The 14,522-nt window shown below is 39.9% G+C and overlaps 1 protein-coding gene across 1 annotated transcript; it reads left to right on the top strand.

Annotated features, from left to right (window-relative positions):
• The first annotated feature begins 465 nt into the window (after window positions 1-465).
• On the top strand, window positions 466-9,155 carry LOC110943108. Its single transcript, XM_022184864.1, has 3 exons — window positions 466-1,015; window positions 3,927-5,486; window positions 5,593-9,155. Exons 1-3 carry the CDS (start codon window positions 466-468, stop codon window positions 9,153-9,155), a joined length of 5,673 nt encoding a protein of 1,890 aa, XP_022040556.1.
• The last annotated feature ends 5,367 nt before the right edge of the window (window positions 9,156-14,522 follow it).

Raw genomic sequence — 14,522 nt, 5'->3', positions numbered from 1 at the left:
AAAGCTAATCTCAGATGCCTCATTGGATGGTGTGGATGTAGTGCTTCTGATTGACTCTGTTCGCCAAGTTAACAACAGGTTAGCCAACACTCTTTATGGTTACTTCCTAGGGGATAGAATTGCATACCCGGTTGTTGAATACTTTGTGAGAACAAATTGGAAGAAACATGGTCTTCAGAAAACGATGATGAATTCAAATGGGTTCTTTTTCTTCAAGTTTGAAGATAGAAAGGGAATGGATGCTGTTCTTGAAGGGGGTTCCTTGGATGATCCGTAACAAACCCTTGTTTCTCAACATTTGGTCCCCTACAAACACCCTTAAATAAGAAGAGTTTATAAAGGTTGCAGTTTGGGTGAAATTGCATGACGTCCCTCTAGTGGCTTATTCTGATGATGGGTTAAGCATGCTGGCTTCAAAAATTGGATCTCCTGTGTGGCTGGATTCGTATACTATTGATATGTGTAATGAGGCTTGGGGACGGAGCAGCTATGCTAGAGCTCTCATTGAAATATCAGTTGATCAGGAATTTGAAAGGCACTATAACCATGGCTATTCCTGATTTGGATGGAAACAAATATGCTACGGAGACTATTCGGGTGGAGTATGAATGGGAAGCTCCGAGATGTGCTCACTGCTGTGTGTTTGGGCATGACTCTGTGGAATGCCCTACACGTATTGGCTCAACATCCAAACCTCCTAGTAATAGGCTAATAGTAGATGAGGATGGTTTCACTGAAGTTCCGGTTAAGAAGAGTGCAAAGAAGAATGGCTTTCAAGTTAATAATCAGAAGCCTAAATTTGAGTACAGACCGGTGGATAGGAAGAAAAAGGCTGTTGCTTCTCAGCAGGTTTCTACTTCCCATAAAATCCAAACTCATAATCCGTTTTCTGCGCTCGAGTGTGTTGGGGGACGTGGTGTTTCAACTCAAGAGAGAAATAAAGGGGGTAGTCAGATTCATGTGGATTTAGATGAGGACGGGGTTGAAGTTGTCTATGATGAAACCAAAGATTCGGGTATTGTCACACCCCGACCACGTAGGACATACAAAACGTGGCGGAAACGTCGGGGAGTGTTGTAACAGAATCAATTGTTTCAAATCCATGGCAAATGAAGTTTCGTTTTATTAATCAAATATGAAAGTATACATTGTTCAAACAAGAACCAAATAGTACATATCATAAATTAACTAGTTCTTTCTCGTTTTAAGTCACTAAGGCACAGGTCCGCCTATGTATATCTTGATAAGTCCTATGCATCATCTCCTGAAAACACATGTGAAAATAGGTACGTCAGCATAAAAATGCCTGTGAGATACATTGGTTTTATGAAAACGGAATTCATGACTTATGTTTGAGAAAATGTTTAGTCATGAACCTTGTAATTTGCTTTGTCTTGTAAATCATTTGAAAAACGATAAAATCAGATGATATGTATAAATAAGAAGACACTGTATGGTTAAACGGATAACCATGTAAAATGTGTTTGTATAAGATAAGTCGTTTGTAAAACAATGTCTCGTGAAAAGTGTGTTATTTGTATAAAATGTCATCTGTCTAAATTGAAATGATTTAGATAACGCTAAGATATGTAATATTATACAAAAATTTATATATAGGAAGTACCAGCGGCGTATCCACCATGTTTGCATCATATTACATACTCCACGTTACTCAAACCATTTACCCAAACCATCCATCATGTAAGATTGTTCTTGTATAACTCAATTGTTTATTGTGTAAACCATGTCAAATGTCCATGTTCAATGTAAATCACCAAATGTGTATGTCAATGTCAACGTGTTTATGTTCAATGTAAATCATGTAATGTGTATCCCAAAATGTATCATGTACGGTAAGCGAAATGTATCAACTTAAACCATATGTAAAATGCACAAAACAAGTCATTGAAGTAAAACGTGGTTTAAATCAACGTTATGTTCTGTGGAAAAATGCATGCTCTATTGATATCAACATTTATGCGGTTTTGTGAAATATGCATACATCCAAGCCTTGAGACTGTGGCGATAAACCCTTAAACAAATTAAAGGTTTATCTTAGTTATGTATATCGAATTCGGTCATTCCTTACAATCCTATCAAACCCAGGACTTAAGGAACGGGAGTTGTCAATTCCTATGGTACCACTACCTACTAACGAACGGCGTAGCTAATGTTAATGAATGTATTGTCCCATGTTAAACAAACCAAATGTCATAACAAAATGAAGGCATGTGATGTAATCAATTGTACTAAGTATGCTAAGTAAACATACGAAGCAGAAATGTTCATGTAAATCAATGTGCACATATGCTGAGTAAACATATGCAGCAGAAATGTTCATGTAAATCAATGTGCCCATATGCTGAGTAAACATATGCAGCAGAAATGTTCATGTAAATCAATGTGTCCATATGCTGAGTAAACATATGCAACAGAAATGTAATGTAAATCAATGTACTAAGTACGCACACAATGGGCATACATAGCATGAAATGTAATGAAATCGTGTACTATAATGTACTAACAACATAGCAGGCATATGATGTGAAAACATGGAAAGCATGAATGTAACAGATAGGCACATGTGTTTCACCCCAAAACAGTTTGGAAAACAGTAAAAGAGGGGTTCAATGTACTCACCTGAGATTGCTTTGAAGTTCTTGTATAATAACCAGATAATGCTAAAGATCACGGGATATCAAACGGCACCTAATAGGTAGCTATGTTAATATACCGGACCAAATCGGAAGGATCGGATAGTATGCGGGTTCGTAAACCAAACGAGTATGGAGACTCGTGTAATATGGTTTAACAAAGCCTACATACTAAAATGAAACCTAACCTAAGTGCTTGCGACCCATTACGACCCGTTTAGGTAGCTTATGCTACCTTACGCGTCGTTCGCGTAGAACGCGTCTGGAACGCCTAACATCGTGACCACAAGGTATAACCTCGGAAGGTTATAGCTATGGTCACCTAATGTGTTTGGTCGGATCCTAATGATCGACCAAATGGGTCGGGTTCGAAAGTATAAGCGATGGTTTAGATCGCTTACCTTACGACCCTATATAAGCACTAAACTAAAAGTGACGAGCTAAGCATGTTAGAACATGCTTAACTAAGATTAGAAAACAGGTTTGGCATCAAAACAAACGGCTTTGATGCTCACGAGTAGTTTGGTTACAAAATATGCAAGAATGCACATTTCGGCCGAAACTACGACTCGTCACTGAGCCTAGATAACGTGGTAATCAGTAGGTATAGTCACTACGGACTATAACCATCGTGATCACACTCACGTTATGAAGTTCCATGAACTTCGGGTTGACCATAGGCTGGTCAATGCAGAAAGTCAACAAAACGTTGACTTTCAGACTCGAAAAGCGAATAAAAGAGCGAAAGAATACTTACGGAGGGTCCCCGAATGCTAATCTAGATCAAAATGGCTCATGTATGGAACAAAGGTTCCAACTTAGAGCTCTTGATCAGATTGTGTGGGTTTTTGCAAGAATGGGGGTGGGGTATTTATAGTATTTCAGCGATCCTAAAAAACCCTAATGCTCTCTCTCTAGTTGGCGATTTTTTTGATCATCATCATGAACCTTCAGATTTCTATCGTAATTCTCTGTATAACAGTCTGTGATTAGGGATTCAATCAACCCCTATAACGAACTAGTTAGCAGTTTTGACCGATTGTCATCTAGGGTTGTTTTTCGTTTTCTGTTTAATCGCCGCCGTGGTTCTTGTGTGAGTCAATTGTGGTGTATAGTTTGTTTGGTTTATCGATCTGATCAGGATTTTGAATAACCCAATACACTATATGTTATGAACGGCTGCATGGAATACGGTTTACTAGAATTAGGGTTTTAGCTTGCATGCTTTTGTCGGCTTTCTTGTAGTGCATGGTTTTCTGAGTTTTTCGTTAGATTTGAGAGAGAAGATTTTCAAAGTCAGGATGGATTCCCGTAAGAAGTCTGATGTTCAGCCTGATCGTGGTAAGCCTCCGCTAGCTGCTAAGAGTGGTGGTAGTCGTGGAGGTATTGATGGCAATCCGAAGCTTGCACGTAGAGGAGTGTTTAAACCGAATGCTGGAAATAAACCGATCAATGTCATAGATGAACTTGAAAAGATTTCTGTTCCGGTTCCTGTTGACGTTAATGTCAAGGAATCTTCACCGGACAGGGAGGGTTTCTTTGAGACGATACAAGATGGTGAAAACTTTCAGGAGTTTTTAAATCAAGAATCGGAGGCTGGTGGAAGTATTCCATCTATCTTTCCAGCCGCAGAGCTAGTGAGCGGTATTGAAGAGTTGTCAAGTTCAAACTTGAAGCCGTTATCTTATGCAGAATCAGTTCTGAAACAAGAGAAAAAGGTGAACTTTCGTGCTCTAGCTTGTACAACTCAACATGAGGGATGTGATGTTGTGCTCCCAAAGGAATCTGTTCGAGTGGTCCAACAAAAGTTGTCTAATACGTTGTATGGGTATTTTCTGGGTGATCGGGTAGCATACCCGGTCGTTGAATATTATGTCAAAAACAATTGGAAAAGATTTGGGATTCAGAAAACGATGATGAACGCTAACGGTTTTTTCTTTTTTAAGTTTTCGGATCAGAAAGGTATGCGGGATGCTCTTGCTTCAGGCCCTTGGATTATTCGGTCACAACCTATGTTTCTTCATGAATGGACGCCTAATGTCAAACTTGAGAAAAAAGAGGTAAAGAAAGTCCAAGTCTGGGTTAAAATACATGAAGTTCCCATTGCTGCCTATACGGAGGATGGTCTTAGCATGATAGCTACGGCTATTGGTGAACCTAAACTGCTTGATTCTTACACATCTTCAATGTGTATGGAATCATGGGGAAGGAGTAGCTACGCTAGAGCATTGATAGAAATATCCGCGGATAAGGAATTTAAAGAGGAAATTACTTTGGCTATTCCAGAGATGGAAGGAGATTCTTTTACGAAGGAAACTATGTATGTGGAATATGAATGGAGCCCGCTTAGATGTTCCTCTTGTTGCGTTTTTGGGCATGATAATGGGTCGTGTCCAAAGATGCCAAGGAAAAAGGCTGATCATGGTAAGCAAGACCGTATGCCACCGAATCAAGGAAGTCGAAAAGGGAAAGAAATTCCGAAAGTTGATGATGACGGGTATATGGACGTGCCAAATAAGAAAACGGCTAGGAAAGGAGGTTTTCCGGTTAACAAGCAAAAGCCAAAGTTTGAATATCGTCCCGTCATTACGAAACGTAAAGATGAGTCGAACGGCCAGGTGACGTCTTCTAGTTTTCTTTCTTCTAATCCGTTTGCGGTTCTGAATGAGAGACATGTAGAAAGAGGCCAGAGCAGTAAAAGTGGGATTGGTGATCAAGAGGAATCGGATGATGAAGAGGTTGTTGAAGTTTACAATGAAACAGATGACTTTTTAATGGAAGGGACTCAAAATGTTAAAGGGGCAAGCACTCCTTCTGTTGGGGTTTCCAATGGTTAGTCTTGCTGCATGGAATATAAGGGGGTTGAATCGCCCGCTTAAACAAAAAGAGGTTCGTCAAATTCTCAAGGATAGTAATCTTTCGTTTTGTGCTATTTTAGAATCTCATGTTGATGTTGGTAATCTTGCTAAAGTTTGTAAGTCGGTTTTTAATCGTTGGGATTGGACTTCGAATGGTAGCTGTTGTGATAAAGGGACGAGAATAATTGCCGGGTGGAATTCGGACATGTTTGATGTCTTCGTGATAGCCCAAACTGATCAAATTATGCATTTTCAGCTTATATTTAAGCTGGATAAAAAGGTGTTATTTTGTTCGGTTGTATATGCTGCGAACTATTATGTAAAACGTAGAGAGGTATGGCATCAATTATCGTTACATAAAGCTCTAATAGGCGATAAGCCTTGGATAATCATGGGTGATTTTAACTCGGCTCTTAACTTAGAAGATCATTCTATGGGTTCATCTTCTATTTCGATTGGTATGCGAGATTTTCAAGAATGTGTTACGGAGATTGAGGTTTTTGATATCAATAAATCGGGCTGTCATTTTACGTGGACTCAGAAGCCTAAAAATGGTGTAGGTGTGCTAAAGAAAATTGATAGAGTTATGGGCAATAACTCGTTTGTGTCTGAATTTCCGAATTCGGTTGCTTTGTTTCATCCATATAGACTTTCTGATCATTGCCCGTGTCTGGTTAGCATTCCTACCTCTGGAAAACCGAAACCTAGATCGTTCAAATTTGCTAACTTCTTAGTCTTTAAACCGGGTTTCCAGGAATGTGTTAAGAATGCTTGGGATACCCATGTTGATGGGGTTTTTCAGTTTCAAGTGGTAAAGAAACTCAGGTTATTAAAATCGCCTCTTCGGAGTTTATTTTTTAAACAAGGGAATTTGCATAAGAAAGTTGAATCTATTCGTAGGGACTTGGACTCGATTCAGATGGATATTGATAAAAATCCGATGAGTGCGGATCTTCGGCTCAAGGAAGCGAAAGTATCAGCTGATCTCCAGGTTGCTTGTTTAGATGAGGAACGGTTTTTGAAACAGAAATCTAAGGTGGAATGGTTGAATGCAGGCGACGCGAATACAAAGTTCTTCCATGCTTCGTTGAAGACTAGAAACCACATGACCCGAATTGATGCTATTTCTAACTCTCAAGGAGTCTTATTTCAGGGTGAGGATGTCCCGAAGGTTTTAGTTCATCATTATGAGAATTTTCTTGGTCGGAAAGAGAATATGAGTTTGCAACCTACTCAGGATCTTTTTGATAAAAGGCTTCGTAGTGACGATTCTAATCATATGGTTCGACCGATTACTAACGAAGAGGTAAAAATGGCGATGTTCTCCATTGGAAATGATAAAGCGCCGGGCCCGGATGGTTATACGGCAGCGTTTTATAAGCATGCATGGCAGATTATTGGCCCGGATGTGTCGAAGGCAATCATGGATTTTTTCAGCTATGGTAAACTTCTTAGAGAGCTTAATAACACATTAATTGTTCTTATTCCGAAGAAGCCTACTCCGTCGTCTGTCACGGATTATCGTCCTATTGCTTGTTGTAACGTTCTTTACAAATGCATTAGTAAAATCATTGCGGACCGTCTAAAGAATTATCTTAATCAGGTTGTGAGCATTAACCAATCCGCGTTTGTGCCAGGAAGGAAAATTTCAGATAATATTTTGCTAACGCAGGAATTGATGCATAATTATCATAGGAACATTGGTCCTCCTAGATGTGCTTTTAAAGTCGACATACAGAAAGCGTATGATACTGTTGACTGGAGATTTCTCAAGCATGTTCTTATTGGTTTTGGTTTTCATTCGAAGATGATTGATTGGATTATGATATGTGTTTCCACCCCCACCTATTCGATTTGTGTTAATGGGGAAACTCATGGTTATTTCAAGGGGAAGCGAGGGTTAAGACAGGGTGACCCGTTATCCCCTTACCTCTTCACTCTTGTTATGGAAATTCTGACTCGCATCTTGAATCGGGCTGCTCAATTGGATTCTTCGTTTAGATTCCATAATAAATGTGAAAAGCAGAAAATAATAAATCTATGTTTTGCGGACGATTTATTTTTATTTGCTCGTGGTGATATTCGGTCGGCTAAATGCATTGTGGAATCTCTCACGCGGTTTTCTAGCATGTCAGGTTTGCTCCCTAATACTCAGAAAAGTACAGCGTTCTTTTGTAATGTTTCTTCACATGTGAAAGATGCTATTTTGGAGGTCCTGCCGTTTGAGGAGGGTTTGTTGCCTGTTAAATATTTAGGGGTTCCCCTTATTTCTTCAAGCCTTCGAATTAAAGATTGTAGGGTGCTCCTTGAAAGATTGGATCAAAGAATTATGAACTGGAAAAACAAGATGTTATCTTTTGCGGGTAGACTACAGTTAATCCTTTCGGTCTTGTCGTCTATGCACATATACTGGGCTTCGGCTTTTATCTTACCTGCTCGGGTTGTTAACGAAATAGAGGCGAAGATGAGAAATTTCTTATGGGCTCAAGAGGGTTCTTTTCATAGAGGGAAAGCGAAAGTTTCATGGAAAGCTATATGCGTTCCTAAATATGAAGGAGGTCTCGGGATCCGTCGGCTTGGGGATGCTAATAAAGCCCTCATGGTCTCTCATATCTGGAGTATTCTTATTAAGCGAGACTCTTTGTGGGTGCAATGGACATATTCTTATCGTCTTAGAAACCGGTGTCTTTGGAATTGCAAGGATACGTCCTCATGTAGCTGGACCTGGAGAAAGATTCTCCAATTGCGTTCGTTGGTTAAGGATCATATATGGTCCTCGTTAGGTGCTGGCACCTCCATTTCAGCCTGGTATGACTCGTGGTGTCACCTCGGGCCTCTATCAGCTTTTCTTTCGCCTAGAGTTATTTCTAATGCAGGTTTTCGTCTGGATGCTATGGTTGCGGATATTTTTAGAGATAACTCTTGGGCATGGCCGTCTAGTTGGAGGGATTTGTTTCCGGCTATTAATCAGCTTGACCATATTAGGCCGGATCAAAACAAACAAGACCGTTTGCTATGGAAGAATGGAGACAAAATGACAGATTATTCGTCGGCTACGGTTTGGGATACTATTCGGTTTAGGGAGCAGGAAATCACTTGGACTTCTATTGTTTGGTTTCCGCAATGTATCCCTAGGCATGCTTTCTTGGTGTGGCTTATAATGCGTCGGAAGCTTTTGACTCAAGATAAGATTCTAAAGTGGGACTTTTCTAGGAGAAAGAACATGAATATGATGTGCTGTCTTTTATGCTATGCTGATGTCGACTCTCATGACCATCTTTTCTTTGAATGTAAGTTCTCAGAGCAAGTGTGGAAGTCGGTTCGTGACAAGACAGATATGTTTGATGTGGACCCTAAATGGGTTTCGATTATCGGCTGGTTGATGACAAGAATCCGCTCGAAGAAGGCTTCTTTTTATGTGGCTCGGCTGCTTGTAGGTGCAACTGCATACACTATTTGGCAAGAACGTAACGCTAGGCTTTTTAAAAATCAAACTCGCCCACCGGAAGCAATCTGCGAAGTAATCTTAAAGACTGTTCGATATAAGCTGATGGGCGTGAAGTTCAAACCGTGTGCAAATGTAAAGTCTTTGCTTGGGAAATGGGGGATCGAGGATGCTGCTGTGATCGATGATGGAGGCTGATTAAAGCTGGCTTTTGTGTTTTGTTTTATTTCTAGATGATAGTCTAGTCGAGTTGTATTTAGTTTTTTTGTTGTTTTGCTGTGGTTTACGCTCTTGAGGCATGTCTCTTGAGTGAACTAGTGTGGATGTTCCCCCACTACTTGGTTTATCTGCTTGTGAATATATAAAATCACCGGGGTAACCCTTTACCCAAAAAAAAAAAAGTATTTATAGTATTTCCCGAACCGTTAGGATCGTTTCTTGAAAAACGTGATCGAATCTCGATCGTACACTTGTCGAAAACTTGTGGTTACTGAAAATGCCCCTTAGTGAGCTGAAAGGGCAAGTTTAAAACATGTGGTTGTGGTTAAACCAGCTGAAATTTCCTGACTAGCTGATCTTATCTGTTCCGGATGTCGGTTCGTTTGGCCGTACGATCGCGATGTTCGCTTAATTACGACGGAATGCGCATAAGCGCGAAAGACGATCCAAATGACCCAACGAGCGGATTTTTCTCATGCCAAACACTAAGGCATAATATAAGGATGCTTACATAAATTTTTGGATGTCCGGATGTATTCAGAACGTAAGTTATGCGCAAAAGTGCAAACTTGTGCACTTTTTGACACTTTTAGCCCCTGAATGATCCAAAAGTTTGTTTTAGCATACCAAACCCCTCAAAGCCTATTTCTAAGCTATGTAAAGGATATTTATGGTATGTTTAACTTATGGACATGTTCCGGAATGTTTGTTACAGTTGAAATTGGCATACTTTCGCAGTTTGTCAAGTTTAGTCCCTGTAAGCGAATTAACTTGTTTTTGCCATACCAAAGCCTTCAAAACTTATTTCTAAGTTATGTAAGGGTTATTTAAGGTATGTTGAGTATATGTTGATGTTCCGGAGTATTTGTCGCATTAAACTGAGTACGTTTTATGCACCAGTTTGCGTATAATTCTCTAGAAAGCGATTTAGAGCTTGAAATCGAACAAGAGTTGATATGTGCAAACGATACACATATTTATATATGTCCAAAGTATGAAATACAGTATTTCATTGGTTTGGCGTTTGTTTGATGGATGAAGTGACACAGGTGTCACAGTCTCCCCTACTTTAGGAAATTTCGTCCCGAAATTTAGTTTTAGAGGAAACTTGTGAAGACAGCCATGACGGTTTCGCTTTCAGACAAATCCATTAAACCCTTTGGAAAAACTCTAGGCCATTTTAGGATCCATAGCAATAATTTCAACCCACAAAGTGAAGTCCTTGTAGTAACAAAACATGGAGTTTCGAACTACGGGCAGGAGAACGTTTCCCGTGAAGAGTTATCATAGGAAACTTGTGTGTGCTTGAAATCAGAATTGGGGAGTGTAAGGATAAATGACATGGGTTAAAATCCAAGACTTCTCCCGTATCATTACTCTTGTCACTGTAGGCCTTTAACACATGACAAAACTTCCTGTGGTTTCTACTGAATTCCATAATTATGTAGGCCTCCATAATTACGTACTTCCTTGCACAGTCCGCACAGTTCATTTCATAATGCGTATGGGAAAAATATCAAACGAATAATCTCTTCAGCTAAACTACCCAAGAGAAATATTTAACTACATCAACGTAGGATGTCTTTAACTAGATTGTCGAACCAATCTATTTAACTTAGATCGACGCAGGATCTCTTTAACTAGACCACCCGAGGGCCTTTTTAACTATATCAACGCATGATATATTCAACTAGATTGTCAAACCAATCTCTTTAACTTAGATCAACGAATGATCTATTTAACTAAACTACCCACGGGGAATATTTAATTAAACTACCCACGGGGAATATTTAACTACATCGACATAGGATGTCTTTAACTAGATTGTCGAACCAATCTCTTCAACTATATCAACACATATTGTCCTTAAACTTTGGAATAGTACTTTATAATCCATGGGACATAACTACAACGTAGAAGTCCATTAAGGATTTAAGATAGTACCTTTTTATTGGAAATCCTACTACGAATCCCTCATATGAAGGTATGAAAGATTCTATGAGGATTTGGATAGCGAATATCCAGAGTATACAGAAACACAAAATGCATATATGGAAAGACAAGATGTATAAACACATAGTCACATAACCACAAAATTGTTTATCTAGATCTCAAATTTGTTAATTTGTTTTGTTGATTACGTACATGAATTTAAAGCACACTAGGAATCCATTTCATGGATTTCATTCGGTACTTTAAACATTAGCAAGAATCTAACTATGAAGATAGAAAGATCTCCTATAAATTCGATTTCGTTTTCAAGAAAACGCAATTTTCGAATTAAGGTACAATAATTTTTGAATATACGAAAATACCCTTAGGTACCCTATTAAGAATTTATAGTGGTACTTTGGGTATTCGTGGGAAACACAAGAGATAATAAAATGGAAGAAATTACGGGGTAGTCTGTTCTTCAAGGAATACGGTTCCTTGATTGTTGGTATTGTAGAGGATACGTTGTTTATACATGACATCACATTTGTACATTGCAATGTAGAATAAAAGATTTATTTATAAACAACAACAACTGTTTCATGGACCTTGACTACAAAAGAAAATAATACATAAGGTTTGATTATCTCTAAACAACATTGTCTTCTAGTTGGTCCGATGCTCATCCTTGCGCTGGATTCGCATTAGTAATCTTTGGGCAATTTCTCCAGAAATGGCCCATTTCGTCACAGTTGAAGCAAGGACCTAGTGGAAGACGAGCTTGAGCAGGATTTACTTGAGGTTGGTTTGGACCACCTTGGTTTGGGGTAAATCGACAAGCATTTGCCAGGTGACCGAGTCGCCCACACGATGCACATAAACGACACTGTAAGTGAGCTAAGTGGTGTGCATTACATCTGTCGCATATCGGTGCAGTACCGGCATAAGGTTTCTTTGCAGGAGGTTGAGTTGGTTGGTTGCGGGTGTTTTGGTTGGGTTGAGCAGCAATCGCAAAATTCTGCTAAGCCTTACGCTTCTTAGACTTCTCAGGGGATTCAGTCCGTTCATCCATGGTCTTTGATTCCTCGATTGGCTTCTTGTCACCCTTTCGAAAAAGTTTATGCTTTCTGATCTGCGATTCAGTCAAGGTTGCAGATAGCTCAATGGCCTGACGGAGTGTGGTAGGGTTGCTACCAGTGACAATGTCTTGTACCGAGTCAGGCAGGCCGTCGATGTACCTTTCGATAGCCTTGTCGAGTGGGGCGACCATAGTCGGGCAAAGTAGACTCAACTCCTCAAACCGGTCAGTATATGCCCTGTGTTCGCCACTATCCTGTTTCAAATCATCAAACTCCTTCTCCAACGCTCGTTGTTCATGACGAGGACAAAACTCCCTCATCATAAGAGCTATCAGTTCAGCCCATGTTTGTGCTAGAGCAACATCTGCACCACGGTCTCTCATTACCCCGTTCCACCATGTAAGAGCCCTCTTTTTTTTTTGGGTAAAGGGTTACCCCGGTAAATTTTATATTAAACAATAAAGCATACAAGTGCAACTGAAATGTTACACACCCGCTAGACTTGACAGACCAAGACTAGGAAATCCAAACAGAAAACAACCAAAACAGAAAACAACAACCAAACGAAACAACCTAACAAAACACAACCCATGCCATTAAACCAGCCTAAACAAAACGCATCTAGCCAGGATCAATAACCAAGTTCCTAGCCGGAATCTTCCACTTCTCAAGAAAATGACTGTTCACAAAACCCATCTTGAACTTCAGAGTCATGAGCCGCATACGAACGATATTAATGATCTCCTGAGCCAGAATCTTCGCCGATCGGTGGTTCTGAGAGAAAAGCCTAGTATTCCTTTCTTGCCACACAAAATAGGAGGCTGCCGAAACCACAAGCCTACTCGTAATGTTAGCCAGTTGCTGAATATTCGAGTTGTCAGTCATCCATTGCATTATATCACTCCATCGGCCATTTACATCACCCATACCTGCCATATCTCTAATACTCTCCCAAACCTCCGTTGAGTAGAAGCATTCAAAGAACAAATGGTCCCTCGAGTCCTTCCCATAGTTACACAAGGGGCAACACATGAGGTTCAAGTTCGTAGCACTTCCCGCTTCCCAAATGGACAATCTATCTTGGGTTTTAAGTTTGTTTCTAATAACCAGCCACAAGTTAAAAGAGTGTCTCGGGATACACTGTTTAAACCAAACCATATTAAACCAATCAACAATATTCTCACGATGCCGGATATTATTCCATACCTCCCACGAAGAAAAATGAACTGCTTTTCCTTCAATATCAATCCAAACCAATCGATCTTGAGCTTCATGAAGAACCGGTACGTGAATGTTGATTAAAACAGGAAACAAATCAAACCAAGCAACCGGCCACCTCCAATGGCCGTTAGAATCCACCAAGTCGGCCACAGTAGCTTGCAAGTTAAAACCTGCATTAGCTATATTTCGAGGACTAACATGAGCGCGGATCGGACAAGCATTACACCAAGTATCGCTCCAAACATTCGTGTTATTGCCATTACCAATAGTCTTCCACATATAAGGCCGAAGCAAGTCATGTAGAGCAAGAATTTTCCTCCAACCCCATGTCATACTACCTCTGCAAGGAAGCTCCCAAAAACTTCTACCCTTCAGTTTATAGATGTGAACCCATTGAACCCATAGCGACTTTCTGTTGGTCAACACACTCCATATATGGGACGAGATGAGCGCTTTATTGACATCCGCAATGCAGCGAACACCCAGCCCACCCTCATTTTTTGGAAGACAAACAACCTTCCAAGCAACCTTGGGTTTAACATTCTGCTGATACTTACCAGTCCATAAGAAAGCACGCATACGCCTTTCTAGATCACTAACTAATTTAGCTGGCAAGAGGAAAACTGTAGCCCAATAAATGTGCATTGCGGATAGAACCGAGTTAACCAGTTGCAACCGGCCAGCAAATGACAATGATCTCGTCATCCAGTTATCAATCTCCTTCTCCATTTTCTCAACAAGAATTTTGCAATCTTTATAAGAGAGCCTAGACGATAATAAAGGAACACCCAAATAACGGACAGGAAGCGTACCCTCTTTGAAAGGCATAATATGAAGAATGCCTTGTTTAATCGACTGAGGAACATTCCCAAAATAAACCGTACTCTTTGGCAAACTAGGGACAAGACCCGAAATGTTTGTGAAATTCTGAAGCACATCTCTTAACACCTTGACCGAAGCTAGATCACCGTTTACAAACATAAACAAATCATCCGCGAACGAGACATTAATGATCTTTTGTTTTTTGCAATGAAGATGATATCTGAAAGCATTACTTTTGGTGGCTGCATCTTTGAGTAAGAGCGATAAGATCTCCATTACCAAAGTAAAAAGA

This window comes from Helianthus annuus, chromosome 9 (assembly GCF_002127325.2).
Source record: "Helianthus annuus cultivar XRQ/B chromosome 9, HanXRQr2.0-SUNRISE, whole genome shotgun sequence".
NCBI lineage: Eukaryota > Viridiplantae > Streptophyta > Magnoliopsida > Asterales > Asteraceae > Helianthus > Helianthus annuus.
This window is presented reverse-complemented; position numbering and strand designations above follow the sequence as displayed.

What these genes read in the sequence shown, in the direction of transcription:
- LOC110943108 (XM_022184864.1), top strand. Translation starts at nt 466, where the DNA reads ATGAGGCTTGGGGACGGAGCAGCTATGCTAGAGCTCTCATTGAAATAT. An exon ending in TGATGAAACCAAAGATTCGG is followed by an intron (nt 1,016 to 3,926) that starts GTATTGTCACAC and finishes GTTTTTCGTTAG; the next exon opens with ATTTGAGAGAGAAGATTTTC. An exon ending in TTCTGTTGGGGTTTCCAATG is followed by an intron (nt 5,487 to 5,592) that starts GTTAGTCTTGCT and finishes GTGCTATTTTAG; the next exon opens with AATCTCATGTTGATGTTGGT.